We start from the raw sequence: 17,534 nt of genomic DNA on the forward strand, positions 1-17,534 counted from the left end.
CTCAAGCATCGCTTATATAGAATTGTGGAGAATATGGACAGAGATTCCAGTTCCTTCTCCATTTTCCCCTAGTTCTTCTTCAATTTAGTGAAGCACATTCTGCTGTCTGTGTTGGTAAAGCCTGCCAAAGCTGATATTGGCATGCCTCTACAAAAAGCTATTCATGTAGCTACTGGAAATTGCAGTTGTCTTTGTAGAAATGTGGTGCCTCACATCTGCCTCACCTCTGTGAGTTAATAATATGAAACAGCTATAAATCTCACACAATGTTTCCTGACTGTACGTCCAATTTTGACAAAGGACCACTCTTTTGTGTAATCATCCAAAAAGTGACTCTTTCTCTTTTCATCCTTAAGCATTTTTGTAACCTATGAAAGTTTGTTATATGGTACTTAGTAGACAATAAGACTTAACTTATCGAAGTACAAGTCACTATACAGTTCTCGCCCTATATACCACAATTACTAACTTTCTCTCGCTGTTCGAATTACGTTAGGAAAGAATCGTCTTATCAGATCGCTATTCAAATGTGTACTGACCGATTGTTCCGCATGACACTGCTTAACTACTAGAGAAGTCTGATATTTTATCGAATTATGGCACTGGTTCTAGAAGGTGCTTGCATTGTGAATACAGTATACATAACACAGCCTTATCACCATAAACTTGTTGAGATAAATAACACTAACTGCATTTACCCGTTGTGCTAATAAAGAGACTGCTTCAGTACTTGAGCCAAGCTCGTAACAGCAGTTTACAAAATCAGAACAAATTGAGTCTTGTCAGGATGTCAGAACAAGAAGGTCCCTTTGAAATTTAAAATTTTCTCAGTGAATTAACTGTTCGAAGGGGTTTCGTGATTGCAGCTGGTCGTCGTAAAATTCAGTCCACGATATTTCCACTGGACACCTGCCATTCATCTTCAGGTGAGCCATCGAAGAACTAACAAAGACGTTCTCCACTCCGAGCTAAATATATTACACTGAGAATATTGCCTCGCAAGCTTCAGAGTTGCAGTGAAAGATGCACCACACTATCTGATGGTAGTGCCCTCACAGGGGGAACTGTAAAGATCAGCTATCTACAGCGTTGCCACTCGCCACAGCCTTTGGATTATTCTGGCATCTTTGTCTGGAGCAAACCTCGGACATGAAGCGACTCCACACATTATCCAGCTGGTAGCTGTCGTCACGATTCATTAGATTCTCCATGATGCATATTTCAATGAATCCTTTAATAATGGATTCCCAAAAAGATGCTGTGGTCAAAATTAATGTTTTGTCATACTTCATTGAAAGTCGTTGGAAATACAATATTCCGCAACTGCAGACTTGCTGCGTTGCAAAAGGTGAGTGCAATGTTTATGTCCAGTGCAGTAGGCCGTATCACACTGTCAAGGAATTTTGTAAATTGCCACCTTCCTCAATAATAAATCATCCTTCACTTATCCCAGCAGGTCCAGAATCTTAGACAATGGATGGAAAATCACTTTCGCCTGGAAATTACTAAGGGTTCTTGCTATTTTGTAGAAAATTTTACAATGAAGAGAAAAAAACCTAGGGACTTAGTTGGTACATCCGTCTCTCTATCCACTTCACTGTTCTTGGTTTTAGCTAGGAATGACCCATTAATTTACCAGGTAGAGTATCCATTGTCTCTAAACACTGATTTTAGATGTGAAAGCTCTTTAGGCAAAACTATCTGCATCCGACACTGTAGAGGCTCTATGTACAAGGGTTTTAAGCACACTCATAGTGTGGGATGGCCAATGGCAACTTGACGAGTTTATGTACAAATCAGTGTGAATGGGCTAAGCAGAATGTCCCATAAAGCCGTCACTGTTCTGTCTAATCAAGATGTACAGAATGGGAGACAACCACCTTTCTCTAATTCCATAGTATATCGAATGTTCTCATGAACAGAGTTAAGTTGATGTGAAAGCTCCATTAACTTTTCTTCTCTGTGGGGCCACACCTTGAAAGTATCATCCACATATCTCCAAAAAACAATTGGTTTAAAAACCACTGATCCAAGTACTCAAAATTCACCATAATAAAGTTAGCCACCAGGGGAGATGAGCGGCTGCTCATGGCACGTAGTCTGTTCTAAATATCCTTGGTTGAACCTAAATTAGGTTGAGGAAAGAGTGTACCAAAACAAAGCAGATATGCCCACCTGAAACTGTTTACAAATTAGTGCCAAGGAGTCAGCAAGTGGTACCTTTGTAAAAAGAGATACTACATCAAAACCCACTAAAAGATATGAACTACTTAGATGTGGAGTCCCCAGTCTGTTGATAAAATCTGTCTCCCCTTATGGCTCATTGTTTTATGAAGGATTTGAGGAAAGAGCACTTGAATCAGCGGTTCTTAAACCAACTGTTTTTTGGAGGAATGTGGATGACAATTTCATAGTGTGGCCCCATGGCGAAAGATGAATGTCTCCCATTCCTGATGGATATCTTCCATTCCTGGATGTTTTGGTTAAACAGAACAGTGACAGCTCTCTGGGACATTCTCCTTATCGTACTCCCACTAACACTGATTTGTTCTTACACTCTTCAAGTTGGCATCACCCATGCTAAACCATGAAAGTGATTTAACACCTTTGTACACAAAGCCTATACAGTATCGAATGCAGATAGTTTGCATAAAGAGATTTCACATTTAAGGACAGTGTTGAGAGACAATGGGTACGCTACCAGGCAAATTAACAGGACATCATCAGCTAAAATTAAGAACTGGGAAGTGAATAAAGAAGAGAACCCACCAACTAAGTCACTAGCTTTTCGTCTCGTCGCTGGAAATATTTTCTTCAAAATAGCAAGATTCCTTAGTAATTTTCAGGTAAAAGTGATTTTCCGCCCACCATCTAAAATTTTAATACTGCTGGGATCAGTAAAGAATAATTTGTTATTGCAAAAAAATGGTTCAAATGGCTCTGAGCACTACGGGACTTAACTTCTGAGGCCATTAGTCCCCTAGAACTTAGAACTACTTAAACTACTTAAACCAAACTAACCTAAGGACATCACACACATCCATGCCCAAGGCAGGATTCGAACATGCGACCGCAGCGGTCGCGCGTTTCCAGATCGTAGCGCCTAGAACCGCTCGGCCACTCCGGCCGGCATGTTATTGCAGAATTTACAGAATACATTAACAGTGGGGTATGGCCTATATATGACAAACAACATGCACAGTGGATGAACACTGCACAGAACACAAACGTTTCACTCACCTTTTGGAATCCAACAAGTGTGCAAATGTGGAACATTGTATCTCCAACGAACTGTCAATGGAGTATGACAAAACATTAATTTTTGCCACAGACACATTTTTTTGGGGAATCCATTGTAAAATGCTCTGCTGAAATATACATCGCAGACAATCTAATGACCTGTGACAGCGCCTACCAGCTGGATAATGCGTGGAGTCCCATCCTCCACGACATCTGCTCCAGAAGAAGACGCCAGAATACTCAGTCCTTTGTTTTTTTTCATGCTCTTTCCGCAAACTATTTTATGTTTAACGAAGAATATTTTGAACAGACTGGCGGCGTCACCATGGGCTGCCCCTTGTCTCCCCTGGTGGCTTACTTTTTCTGGAGAATTTTGATGGAAAGGCAAGAGAATCAGTGGTTCTGAAACATCTGTTTTTTGGAGGTACATGGATGATACTTTCATAATGTGGCCACATGGAGAAGATAAATTAATGCAGTTTTTACATCACCTTAACTCCATTCATAAAAACATTCGATTAAGTTTGGGATCAGAGAAAGATGATTGTCTTCCATCCTGGATTTTTTGGTTAAACAGAAGAGTGATGGCTCTCTGAGACATTCTGCTTATCGTAAGCCCAATCACACTGATTTGTACTTACACTCTCCAAGTTGCCATCAATCATCCCAAACCATGAGAGTGCTTAAAAGGATTGTACAGCAACCCCTACTGTGTCTGATTGAGATAGTTTGCCTAACGAGATGTACATTTAAAGACATTGTTCAAAGACATTGAATACTCTACCTCGCAAATTAATAGCGCATTCTCAGCTAAAACCAAGAACACAGAAGTGGATAAAGAGAAGAACGTGCCAGCAAAGTGCAGTCGGAAATATTTCCTTGAAAATAGCAAGAGGCCTTAGTAATTTTCAGGTGAAAATGATTTGCCTCCCACTGTCTACTACTTCGGACCTGCTTAGATCAGTCAGGGATAATTTGTTACTGAGGAAGGTGGGAGTTTACAAAATTCCTTGCCAGGGTGGTATGGCCTGTATAGGACAAACGACGCACACAGTAGGAGAACGCTGCACAGAACATAAACATTGCACTCGCCTTTTGCAACCCACCGAATCTGCAATTGTGGAACATTGTGTCTCCAATGGACATTCAATGGCTTATGACAAAGCAGTAATTTTAGCCACAGCAACAACATCTGGAACTCCATTATAACAGAATCTCTCGAAATGCGCATTGCATAAAACGTAATGAACCGCTACAGCAGCCACCAGCTGGATAATGTGTGAGAATCCCATCCTTGAGATTTACTCCAGATGGAGACGACAGAATACTTCTATGGCTGCGGCGAGCGGCAACGCCAAAGACGACTGATTTTCGCAGTTTCACCAGTGAGGGCGCTGTTGCTGGGTGGTGTGATCCATCTGTCACCATGACTCTGACACATGCAGGGCAATATTCCCAGTGCGCTATATAGGAAGGAGTGGAGAAGATGACCATGAGATGTCCAGTTGAAATATTGTGAAATGAAGTTTACGACTCTCTGCTGCCACCCTGAAATCTCTTCGAATAAAGTCTATAACGGTGACGGTCCTGATATTTGGGATGGATAGCAGCCCTGTCTCCATGTCCTTCTGACTCCCCCCTCGCTGCTGATTTGGCGAATGGCAGATATGATAGTAATGTGTGTTCTTTTCCAGCTTTACGCTTTCGCTGTCGATAACCTGAAGAAACAGTGAAATACTTTTTTGCAGTAGGTGATTCATTTCCATTGTAACAGAAGACTTAAAACCGTGTGATACACAATACAAAAACGCAACTTCCCACACAGCAACAAAATGTCAGAGAGTATGGTCTAGGCTGTTCTGCTCAAATGGCTTCTGAGCACTACTTATGACTAATGACAGGCAATAATACAAAAGAAAACAGGACAAAACGAACTTTTGAATATCCGCAGTTTCACGAATTTGGTGAATTCTGTACTGTAGTCTTGGCTCATCAAAAAAAACTTTCTGTCGCTGGACCTCTACAACAGATTATAGTAGATGACTGACTCTAGCCAGCTGACCTCCTTCTCCAGTAAATGAAAGTGAAAGTGTAAATTGTTTTACAATAAATTTAATAAAAACATTGGTCTAGGATGTCCTCCTACTGCTCTGAACAGCGAAAATCGATCTGAAATGACGAAAAGAAGAAAGTAACAAATATCAAAGTTGTTGATGTCAATTAATTAATCCTTTTCGTATCTGGAGGGTAAATTTACGAGTAAAAGCCACCAAACAAAAAATCCTTTTAAGGCATTAAAATCTTTTACAAATTAATACGCTTCAAAAACTTATGCTACTATTTGAAAATAGTCAAAATTTTTAAACTTATCAGAACGACAGTCATATCTCGGTTTGCATGCAAAACCCAGAACTTAGTGAGGGGCATGAAGTTTAAAACTCATACGCACATATTTGTAGATATTATATAACATACAGGGTTGGTATGGCGGTAAATAAATTTATCTGATAATTAAACCTGCTACCATATTTTGAGTAATTATTTTCTTGTACTTGCACTGAAATCTGGTTTCTATATTGATAAAAATAAAAAATATATTCATAAACTTACTATACATGTAGGTAAGTAACAACAACATTTTTTTGCTCTACTAGTTGGGCACTGATAACCTCACTGTTGAGCGCCCAAAAGCTCCAAAACCACGCACAAACATAAACAACCATGTACAATGCATTGGCTATGCCTTACAATGGGTTCACACATGCAACTTCTATGACGCCAGAAATTGTGGCTTTTTGTAGTTATACCGTGAGTTACTTGCTGTTCACACAGAACACCACAAATTCTATGTAGTTCACAGCTTTGAACATGGTGACAACTGAATTCATGTGGGAGCGTATTAATATTCTAGTGGAAGTTATGGAATTAGAGCTGTGACAAGAATTAAATACAAGGAAGAATAAACCCAAATATTACATCTGAAAACAGATTTCACACAGGTATAAATTGGGAACCATGAACACATTTTATAAAGGAAATAACACTCGAGATGAAAATGCAAACTAACCAACAGCTGGCATATAAATAATCATCTGCAGACACGTCACTCTTACTGTAATTGTTGATGTAGGCATTTTGAAAAATTAAGTTTTAGTTTAACATCTGCCACATCATACTCGGGTGCTATTTCCCACATGTAATCAAGAACATACACAGTGCTTGGCTTCAAGAATTACAAAGTTTATAGAACTCGTTTTTTTGGTTATAAATTAAATTAATTTACTTGGCCATCCAATAATATTAAAGATTGTCAGATAGAACTACCCATTGGGTTGCAAATACTGTGTGTGTGTGTGTGTGTGTGTGTGTGTGTGCGCGCGCTCGAGCGATGTGTGTGGGCATGCACATTCTCTCTCTCTCTCTCTCTGTCTCTGTCTCTCTCTCTCTCTCTCTCTCTCTCTCTCACTCTCACACACACACACACACACACACACACACACACACACACACACACCAAACACACTCACACACACACACACACACACACACACACACACACACACACACACACACACGCACACACTGTTTCACAAAGTTAAGCATAAATTGTTTTCTTGTAGTTGCAGAAGCTGCAAAAGTTTACCTGTTTTGACATTTTTCAGTGCTAAAATGAACACACACTGAAATCTGGTGAAGTACAGCAGTAAGTACTCCACGATAACCCCAACAGAATTCTCGTGTTTCAACAAACACAAAAAACAACCACTAGGGAGTAGTGATGGAAAGAAAGGCATAACAAAGAACAGCCAAGCTTAACCTAATGTTGTGTCTTATAAATTGCGCCTCAGAAAATTGGGAGTTCACAAATCCAACTGCAGTATGCCACTAGCTCTGGCGACACTTTCGTTGCGTGATGAGCCAGGCTTCAGATTACTATTTATTTTAAGCAAAACAAAGGCAGCTAATAACACCTTCAATACATTTTACATCACTTTCAAATGTGCATATTCAAAAAGCCTACACATTCTTCACTTGTAATAGCAGTCGAAACATATTTTTGAACTGTCTTATTATCTTTGATCTGTTTTTTCTCAAAAAAAGAAACAAACTTCTCCTGGTCAAACAATATGCGCACTTTGCACTGGAGAAAAGAAGAAAAAGCAAATCCGAGACACTCGTTTTGAGGTATAGCCTTTTGAAAATCAGACAAAATTGATGAATACATTTTTTGAATCAACTGCAGTCTTGGATAACTTGGATAATTTCTAAGGATGTTTGTGAAGCCGCTGTGTCCACACGATAGATATCGAATGAACGATTCTACATCGACCACGTTATGATGGTCATGGGCTTTATTATTATGTTCAAAGTGGTCACTACAGCAACGGCAAAAGAAGAGCGTTACTAAAATAGTCGTAATTACAAAGGAAACGATTTACCTCACTCGTCTATGTTGTCGTCATAGTAAATTCCATTTGAAGTGTATGCTAGGGGAAGAATTCCTTTTTTGCTGTAACCTCGGTAGACTCTGCCAATGTCACACAAAAATATTGGTAGAATGTCACATTTTCGACAAAAATTTAAACGATTTTCTACAGCGCATAAAAATGACATTAGATTCTTCCACGTGAGGCAATCGGTCGAAGAAACGTGTAAAATACCAGACGTTCCATACAATACCGACATAAATCGTTTGGGTTTTTCTAGCAACTTACAAGTAATTTGTTATAACGCCTGCCAACACAGACGCGTGATCGATTTATAATCGCACGTTCGATATTTAACGTTAGGAGCCCGCGGGTTCGATAGGAAAATATTTTTGGAAATAACCATTCGCGTATTCAAGATGACATTTGGACAGTCTTATGACATGCTGCCTGGCTGCAAACGAACAAAAAATCAGTGTCAGTAAGTCATTCTGTCGTAAGATACAAACTGCCAAATCGTGATCTAAATTTGCAATGACATGATTACCTACTAAATTTCGACAAACTGTAATAAATGTACTGTGCACTAAGCACATATTCGGCGACTATGGTGTTGTAGATAAAAAACGAGCAGAACTGTCAAGTTTGATGTATTGAGTATAAATGCTATTAGCACAGTCTAACATAACAGTCTCGACACTCACTGCTGTAAAAGTTGTTATCGTTGGAGCGACACTAGCGCTCCAAGCGGCGAGTAGGATGAACATAAGTCGCGTTGTAAGCATCATGTTTGTTTAGCATCCATTTCCTACGTAATTTACGAAATATATGAGTTACTTTCTTGCCTCCAACGGTTTGTGTAGTATCAGAAGGCATATATGTTTCTAAAAATGATTCTAAAATAAGCGCAAGTATGGACAAAAACTATGAATCGAGTGGCAAGCTACAACACATTCGTGAAGAAACACTTGTGACGTTGGATAGAATTGCAGCTTACCCCATTGATCTTAAAAGAATATAAACACACAGATTCACACGTACGAAGCACAGACATGTACCTCTACATGAAATAGCGATCGACAGCTCGTTCATCGTTCTGTAGACCTACTGCGTTTGTCATTGTCGCCTGTTGCCACAAGTACGACCTGCGTCTTTATACTATTCTAAGCGGAACAAGCAACTGCCAAACAGTGGGTGAAATATGTTGAAAACATTATAATGAGCTGATTACATTACATATCACTCAAAACCAAATATTTGAAGAATGTGCAAACAATCTGTCAGAGATCAAAGTGTTAACAAAATGATGTCATCACACGAAGGAAGCAAGGAAAATTAAGTGACTAACAACAGAAGTGAATGAAATACATACCAAACTTTACGATTTTGCAAGACACGAATAACTGCACTTAATCTAACCACTTCATCGTTAAAGAAGGTCTGTGTTGGCGATTCACACGAATCTGGCACTAATACATGGAGAACTGACTAGTTGCTTCTGTGTAATAGGACTGTTTTACAGCTTTAGATGGATTGTCGAAACTTTGTGTCAGTTTCCACTTCGTCGTCAGTTTAGATGGCTTATTTGGGATGCAAACCATACCATTAAGGGATAAGGGTTAATTATTTTCTGCATTCATGAACGGGTTTTGTTCTAAATGTAGCGAACAAAACCTAATATTAATATACATTTAAACTGGGTCTTTTTTCATAAGATCGTCTCGTTTGCTATTAACTAGCCATTTTCTGCGCCTAATTTGTTTTGCCTTTATTGAGTTTCGATTCCCCATGAAGGGGGCGGGCTGGCAGCACTTATTACGCCGCTCTTCAGCCTACAGAATTTGTTTTAAAAAGATGAAGATAATAAAAAATTACAGTTGGCGATAAAATCGGTGACATAAAGGTAAAATGGCAGAAAATTCTGGAACTTAAAACATAAAACACAGGGTTGATGATGCTAATAAAATATACAGGAAGCAGAAAAATAATAGACAGCCAATTAAAAAACACGGCAATAGTCTGGTTTCTATTCTCAAGAGATATAAAATGCACACCCAGCGACAGCATGATTCCTGTTCGCAACACTGTGGAAAGACGCCCAACACTGAACACTCACTTAAACACTGCACTAAAAAGTTGGCACAAATATAACACACCACAGCCGAGAGCAGGTGGGAAACTGGACAGATAACGGAAAGAAGGGGGGGGGGGGGAGAAAGGAGCCAATGGAGGATGAAGATCCAAAAGAGGGGTGGGGGTGCTGAGCAGACGTGCCAGGGAGTGGGGAAGGCAGAGGAGGGGAATACAAAAGGACTCGGGGAGGGGGGGGAAGAAGGCGGATAGGGAGAGGAAGGGGGGGGGGGGGAAGGGATAAATGGAGGGAGAGAGGGCATCATCCGGGATGGGGAGTTGATGGAAGCCACATCTACATCTACATGACTACTCTGCAATTCACATTTAAGTACTTGGCACAGGGTTCATCGAACCACAATCATACTATCTCTCTACTATTTCACTCCCTAACAGCGCGCGGGAAAAACGAACACCTAAACCTTTCTGTTCGAGCTCTGATTCCTCTTATTTTATTTTGATGATCATTCCTACCTATGTAGGTTGGGTTCAAGAAAATATTTTCGCATTCGGAAGAGAAAGTTGGTGACTGAAATTTCGTAAAAAGATCTCGCCGCGACGAAAAACGTCTTTGCTGTAACGACTTCCATCCCAATTCGCGTATCATATCTGCCACACTCTCTCCCCTATAACGTGATAATACAAAACGAGCTGCCCTTTTTTGCACCCTTTCGATGTCCTCCGTCAATCCCACCTGGTAAGGATTCCACACCACGCAGCAATATTCTAACAGTGGACGAACGAGTGTAGTGTAAGCTGTCTCTTTAGTGGACTTGTTGCATCATCTAAGTGTCCTGCCAATGAAACGCAACCTTTGGCTCGCCTTCCACACAATATTATCTATGTGGTCTTTCCAACTGAAGTTGTTCATAATTTTAACACCCAGGTACTTAGTTGAATTGATAGCCTTGAGAATTGTACTATTTATTGAGTAATCGAATTCCAACGGATTTCTTTTGGAACTCATGTGGATCACCTCACACTTTCCGTTATTTAGTGTCAACTGCCACCTGGCACACCGTACAGCAATCTTTTCTAAATCGCTTTGCAACTGATACTGGTCTTCGGATGACCTTACTAGACGGTAAATTACAGCATCATCTGCGAACAACCTAAGAGAACTGCTCAGATTGTCACCCAGGTCATTTATATAGATCAGGAACAGCAAAGGTCCCAGGACGCTTCCCTGGGGAACATCTGATATCACTTCAGTTTTACTCGATGATTTGCTGTCTATTACTACGAACTGCGAACTTCCTGACAGGAAATCACGAATCCAGTCGCACAACTGAGACGATACCCCATAGGCCCGCAGCTTGATTAGAAGTCGCTTGTGAGGAATGGTGTCAAAAGCTTTCCGGAAATCTAGAAATACGGAATCAACTTGAGATCCCCTGTCGATAGCGGCCATTACTTCGGGCGAATAAAGAGCTAGCTGTGTTGCACAAGAGCGATGTTTTCTGAAGCCATGCTGATTACGTATCAATAGATCGTTCCCTTCGAGGTGATTCATAATGTTTGAATACAGTATATGCTCCAAAACCCTACTGCAAACCGACGTCAATGATATAGGTCTGTAGTTAGATGGATTACTCCTACTACCAATCTTAAACACTGGTGCGACCTGCAAAATTTTCCAATCTGTAGGTACAGATCTATCGATGAGCGAGCGGTTGTATATGAGTGCTAAGTAAGGAGCTATTGTATCAGCGTAATCTGAAAGGAACCTAATCGGTATATAATCTGGACCTGAGGACTTGGGAGAGGAGATGTAGGGTGTAGAGATGGAGGGTAGGGGGGAATCAACAGTGAAGAAGTGGCAGTGGGCGGAGATGGGAAAGGAGAGAAGCAACCGGGGGTGAGGGGGTTCAAGGCGGCGGGATGTGTAGAGGATGCAGATATGTTCGAGGAATAGGAGCAGAGGGGGGAAAGGAATGAGATCATAGAGTATCTGCGTGGTCGACGGGAGGCGTATACGGAATGCAAGGCGGAGTGCATGACGCTCAAGGATCTGGAGGGGGCGGCAGATATTCAGGCAGGACTGGCATAACACAGGATGGGACTGATTAAGGATTTGTAGGTGTGGAGGATGGTAGAGGGGTGCAACTCCCATGTCCGGCCAGAGAGGAGTTTGAGGAGTCGGAGGCTGTTGTGGGCTTTGGATTGGATGGAGCAGAGATGAGGGATCCAGGTGAGGTGACGGTCAATGGTGAGGCCAAGGTAGGTGAGGGTGAGCGTCTGCTCCTAAAACGAAACGTTAATCATTTATACATATGTAGTTTGCAAGTGAATCCTGACGGTATAGTATAGTAACATGGTATATACCTCTCAGGATCCTTAGGAAACCTAAAAAAGGCAGCTGTGGTGTCTTCTTCCTGGTTATGCTGCAATTTATTGCGCTAAAAACGCTCCCGATTGTAAAATCATTGTAAAAATCTAAATAAACAACCACTATTTGCTTTCATGATCGCGCCGAACTCACAGTTTAAGTTACTGACCGCTTGGGACGCTGCTGGAGCGGTAGGCAACAAAATCAAGGCGAAGTGTCACAACTGCTATGTTAGACTGTGCTACTAGGGAGTGATAAGTTGAGAAATTGGATAAATTCTAGTGCCCTATACCACCCGTCGGCTTGACCATTGACGTTATACGTAACGCAAAGATGCTGCAGTGGGCAATCTATGAATGGAACGGATCATACTTGTAAACAAACGAATGTAGCATACCATCAAGTAATACATTTGACATTACTATTATCTACGTGAGAGTTTCATTTAAATGAGTTGAAGATGACTGAAATAAATAAGAACACGAGAGCAATTACGACTGCATATATTATATTATATTATCCACACATACTGCAAACACAAACTTATTAATGAACAGTCGGATAGTTGGAATCGGTAACTAGAAGCAACCCATGTATGAGGTCATTTCTAGTTACTTATTCCAATATTACTGTTTGTTACGCAAAAATCTTATATCAGAAACCTGCTTGGAAAATGATCTTGTTAGTGAACTGCAGCATACGACTAGACTTTCAAAAAATGTAAACCTTTACACACATTACTGCACACGCAAAGAAATAAAACGCAAAAATGACCAAACCCTGGAACCGATAACTATACTACACGAAAGTCGCACCATATACAGTAGTTCCAAAGCAACACTCAGTAAAACTGACACATCAAGAATGAAAGTAAAATTAAGAGAAGTTTAACAAAAACATCGAAAAGGAAAACATAAAAGTGGCTCCATAAAAAGAAACTTCCTGCATATGAACTTCCAAAGGAGTCAAAGATCGAGGCTGTCAAGAACGTAATAAGGACATAACAAGAAATAAGAATGTTAGAAGATCGAACTGTAATGAAAGAAGCAAAATCCAGAATAAGTAATGAAAAAAATAATCAGAAACACAAACTGCCAGGAACGAATCAGGTACCCCCAAATCAGTTCTTCCCTACCACCCACCACCAATCAGACGCTAATTTTCAAAATAATAAAAAAAATGGACCACGAGTCAATCACATAAACACTCCAGCAAAGACACAGCAATACCCCTCGGCCCACCACTGTAACCAGAAAATATTAAAACGAAAGAAAAACCTCTTTCCAGAGAAACGAAAAAAGTAGCACTTGCACAATACAGTAACATAAAAATCACAATGTAAAACAAGAAAAAAGTATCAGACCCACCAACACCTAACTAATGAACGAAACAAGGCTTGTACATTTTGCTGACTACTTTCATAAATGCAAGAAATAAACAGTAACCTTTAGGAATACTCTTCCTCCAACAATATTCATGTAAATGGCCTTGCAACACTGAAATCCTTCTCTTTCCCCACCCGACAACAGATTTTACAGCTTCCCAATCCCCCTCGATAGTATTAGTACATGCCCTCGTCTTATGATCTTTAAATGAAATTGTGATTCACGACCATATGATGATAACTCCTTTCACGCAACCCCTTGTATGAATCAAACCCAGTTACATAATCTTCTTCCACATATTCTTCTATTACAGATGTCAAGACTTCCTTTGTCCGATTTGGTACAACCTTAAATACATCAGCACAATCTTCTCCAGAAACTACTACTCCAAAAACCCAAGCCCAAAAACCTCGTGCCCCCTTTCATACTTTCTAGACTGGCAATGGCAAGGAAAGCGTTTCTGAAGAAGAGAAATTTGTTAACATCGAGTATAGATTTAAGTGTCAGGAAGTCGTTTCTGACGGTATTTGTATGGAGTGTAGCCATGTATGGAAGTGAAACATGGACGATAAATAGTTTGGACAAGAAGACAATAGAAGCTTTCGAAATGTGGTGCTACAGAAGAATGCTGAAGATTATGTGGGTAGATCACATAACTAATGAGGAGGTATTGAACAGAATTGGGGAGAAGAGGAGTTTGTGGCACAACTTGATAAGAAGAAGGTACTGGTTGGCAGGACATGTTCTGAGGCATCAAGGTATGACAAATTTAGCATTGGAGAGGGCAGCATGGACGGTAAAAATCGTAGAGGGAGACCAAGAGATGAATACACTAAACAGATTCAGAAGGATGTAGGTTGCAGTAAGTACTGGGAGATGAAGAAGCTTGCACAGGATAGAGTAGCATGGAGAGCTGCATCAAACCAGTCTCAGGACTGAAGACAACAACAAAACTTTCCAAAAAGTGACTCATCTACTTCAACTATAACCCCTGCCCCCCCCCTCCCCCAATGACCCCGTGTACTTTATAAATTCCGTGCAGACTTCTTTACAAAACGAGAACCAGTCGATTACAGTGCCACACGGAACACCTGCTTTGTTCATGACAGATTTGCAAGAACATTCATAGCAAAAATAGAAGGTTAGAATGACAATTACTTCTAAATTGAGCCTCAATCCTTCGAACCACGTCCCCCTGCCTATGGATCTCCATATGTTATTTTTTCTGCACCTCCACATGTATTCGTCTGAAGTTCGTGATGACGCAACCTTCGTGAAAACCATATAATTTCCACAGACACTGTGCTTGCAAAATTCAGCAATGACGCCCAATGATTGCAAAAGTCTCATAGTTGATTTACGGTCACTCATTTTTTGAAGTAGAATTTTCGAAGTAAAAACAAGTGACTCATCCATCAAGACCTTATAAATCAAGACTACTTTCATTAACAAAACATGCCAAAAACAAATTACGAAATGAAAATAAAACATTCTACATCGAATTTTAATATACTCGTGACGAGGAAATCCAGAGAAATCATTTAACGTTCGTCGACAGCAATCTGCGCCACAAACCAAATAACATCACACATTACGTCAATGGTCAAAGCCTACGGGTGGTATCGCACACTAGAATTGACCCATTTTGCCAGAAGGGAAGCGTCTCCAGATGGCCTATGCTGTTAAGACAATCACCCTAGTTAAGCATGAGATCCTAGTTCGAGTCCTGGTAGAGTACAGATTTTCATTCTGCATCATCGAATTATTTTGATACCCGATTGCGACTGGCATCGGTATTTCCTTCGAAAAGTGGCGACTGATTCATATTTGTTGGAATATGGAAAAATGCCATTTACAAAAGCATTGCCACCCCCCTCCCTCCCCTCCATACTACTTATTGTGCTGTAATTTGGAGTGACTTCATGTGAAATCTATATGTAGATCCTATAAAAGTTTCAGCAGAATTGGGGGGGGGGGGGGGTCAAGTGGGAACACAAAGGCAGCTTGACATTTACCCTGCATGTACTGAATACATACCACTGGTCATTGTGCTTATGAGAGCAAGTGTCGCAATAATCATGCAATTACTATCACTAGCATCCTTAATACGAATCACACTCAACATCCACATTATGGTTTTCACAATTTGTACCGTGTGCATGCCACATTGCATAAAAACCTCTAAAATAACAGTGGCACATGAACCGTGTAATAAAGGCTACCATGAACGAAAGCAACACGAATGATCATTTTTTAATAGTAATCTGGATTGTGTATTCATATTCGTACTTGTTTGCTTCAGGGGAATGTATTATCCTGTTTTACTTTTTTTTTAACGGAAAGAGTATAGTCAATGTATAGTCCTTCTCACGTCCCAGTATGGTCACTGAGTGCTTGACAATTTTCTACCAATCGTATTTCTTTTCCCTCGGCATCTGTGTTGTGGGTCTCTTGGATTTCAAAAGCACGTATGATATTTATATCCTTGTATCATCAAAAGTAATTCTCTTCGGACCTCTCCATTGCTCACGTAAATAATGTCAACAACAAAATCTAGACAAGGTTTCTTTATCTGCTAGTGGAGGTGGAGAGGACGCGAGCTAGCTTTGATGGTTCGCTAAAAGTCTGGCATTCAGCGAAACACGACCAGAGGCGAATACGAACCGAACACCACCGAATGTCGTTTGCTCACGTGACCCCCTAAAATTTACAACACCCTGAGAGAATTCTCGTTCGCGTTTGGTCGTTCGTTAGTGTTCGCTTCTGTCTAAAGGGGGCTTAATACACACGTAGTCCCCTGGAAAGGTAGCTAGTATGGTACCGAATCCTACAGGCGTACATTAACTAATTACAAAATCTACGAGAAAAATGATAAACGAAGATATGAAATTCAGTTTTATTGATTCAGCATAAAGTGTTGAAATCGTCCTAAGAGTTGGAAAACAATAGTATTAACCTCCCATGGTGTGTTAATCGGTATTAATGAAGAAACGCTATGTAATGATAAAGTTTTCGTCTTTGTAACTCACCGTGGGATCTCCGAATGTGTATCCTGGGAGAAGAGGCAAACCTTCCATTTAAAAGAAAAAACTATTACTTTTAACCCGAATAGAAAAAAGAAAAATATCACTTCCCTCTTCTGTCATAAACTCCTACGTGACCTCTGTATTTATATTTCAACTTCGGTTGCTATGGTAGTATTTGGACGTCAGTGCTCTTTGGATTGTCCACCATTGTGTTGTTGGACAAGATGAGATTAATCGCTAAAGCAACAAATACAATAATTTATGGAATACTACATTAAATAATAAGAAAATACAGTTTTTGTATCCCTATTGCTTCCTCTCATCAAGTGTCGTACCAGAGTAGTGGTGAAAGCTTTACACGTGCTGTTTACACTTATCTTGTTTGTCGGTGTTTTCGCGAGTGTCATTCTGCGGCTCGAAAGCATCTGTTCGAAGTTTTGCAGAGGAATTTGCATATCTTTTAAGGTTATTGAAGTATGTATTATCGCAATGCAATAGTGAATCTCTTGCTTTGCAGGTCAATTAATTTCGAAGATGCAACATAACATTTTGAATTTCATGTAGAGGTAGTAGCACCCGGCAGAGGGTTGTCTGCGTGTTTTAAGCTACCTTTCGAATACTTGGTTTGACTGCCGTTTACCGTTGTAAATATACCTCGTTAGTTTTAATGTTTCTTCCATTATGATGTGAGACCTCTAAAATTATTATATACATTTTTTCTGCTATTGCAAATGCGTCTGAAACCAAATTTGTTAGTGTGACTTTCGATGCATTTGATATCTCCATCTGACGTTTTCTTCTATTGTGTCTGTTGACGATATAGCCGTTAGTTTTACAGTGACAGGGCGACATCATTACCAATAACTGTATTGTTTTATACACTTTGTGAAACTCATGGTGCAGTGATGACCCCGTTATTTACATGTCGCACGATTTTACGCTATACATCAAACTTGGAGAAGAAACCGGACTGCTTGCCAAGCACAGCCAATCCACT

The 17,534-nt window shown here is 40.2% G+C and overlaps 2 protein-coding genes across 4 annotated transcripts in view; one reads left to right on the forward strand and one right to left on the reverse strand.

Moving 5' to 3' along the window:
- Nucleotides 1-16,739, reverse strand: part of LOC126337073 (EF-hand domain-containing protein 1-like) — a 196,108-nt gene extending 179,369 nt beyond the window's left edge. Inside the window, exon 1 of one of the 2 annotated variants that reach the window (XM_050001417.1) lies at nucleotides 16,541-16,688. In XM_050001417.1, coding sequence (XP_049857374.1) covers nucleotides 16,541-16,588 — 48 coding nt within the window. In that variant the 5' untranslated portion in view covers nucleotides 16,589-16,688. Of the gene's footprint in view, nucleotides 1-16,540 lie in introns of both variants that reach the window. The other variant, XM_050001418.1, reaches the window with a different exon arrangement.
- Nucleotides 16,740-16,822: 83 nt separating this feature from the next.
- LOC126337076 (pseudouridine-5'-phosphate glycosidase-like) overlaps nucleotides 16,823-17,534 on the forward strand; it is a 1,418,644-nt gene continuing 1,417,932 nt past the window's right edge. For both annotated transcript variants that reach the window (XM_050001420.1, XM_050001421.1), the window contains exon 1: nucleotides 16,823-17,011. The gene's annotated coding sequence lies outside the window, so the exon portion shown is untranslated. The remainder of the gene's footprint in view (nucleotides 17,012-17,534) is intronic.

The sequence above is a fragment of the Schistocerca gregaria genome, chromosome 2 (assembly GCF_023897955.1).
Source record: "Schistocerca gregaria isolate iqSchGreg1 chromosome 2, iqSchGreg1.2, whole genome shotgun sequence".
NCBI lineage: Eukaryota > Metazoa > Arthropoda > Insecta > Orthoptera > Acrididae > Schistocerca > Schistocerca gregaria.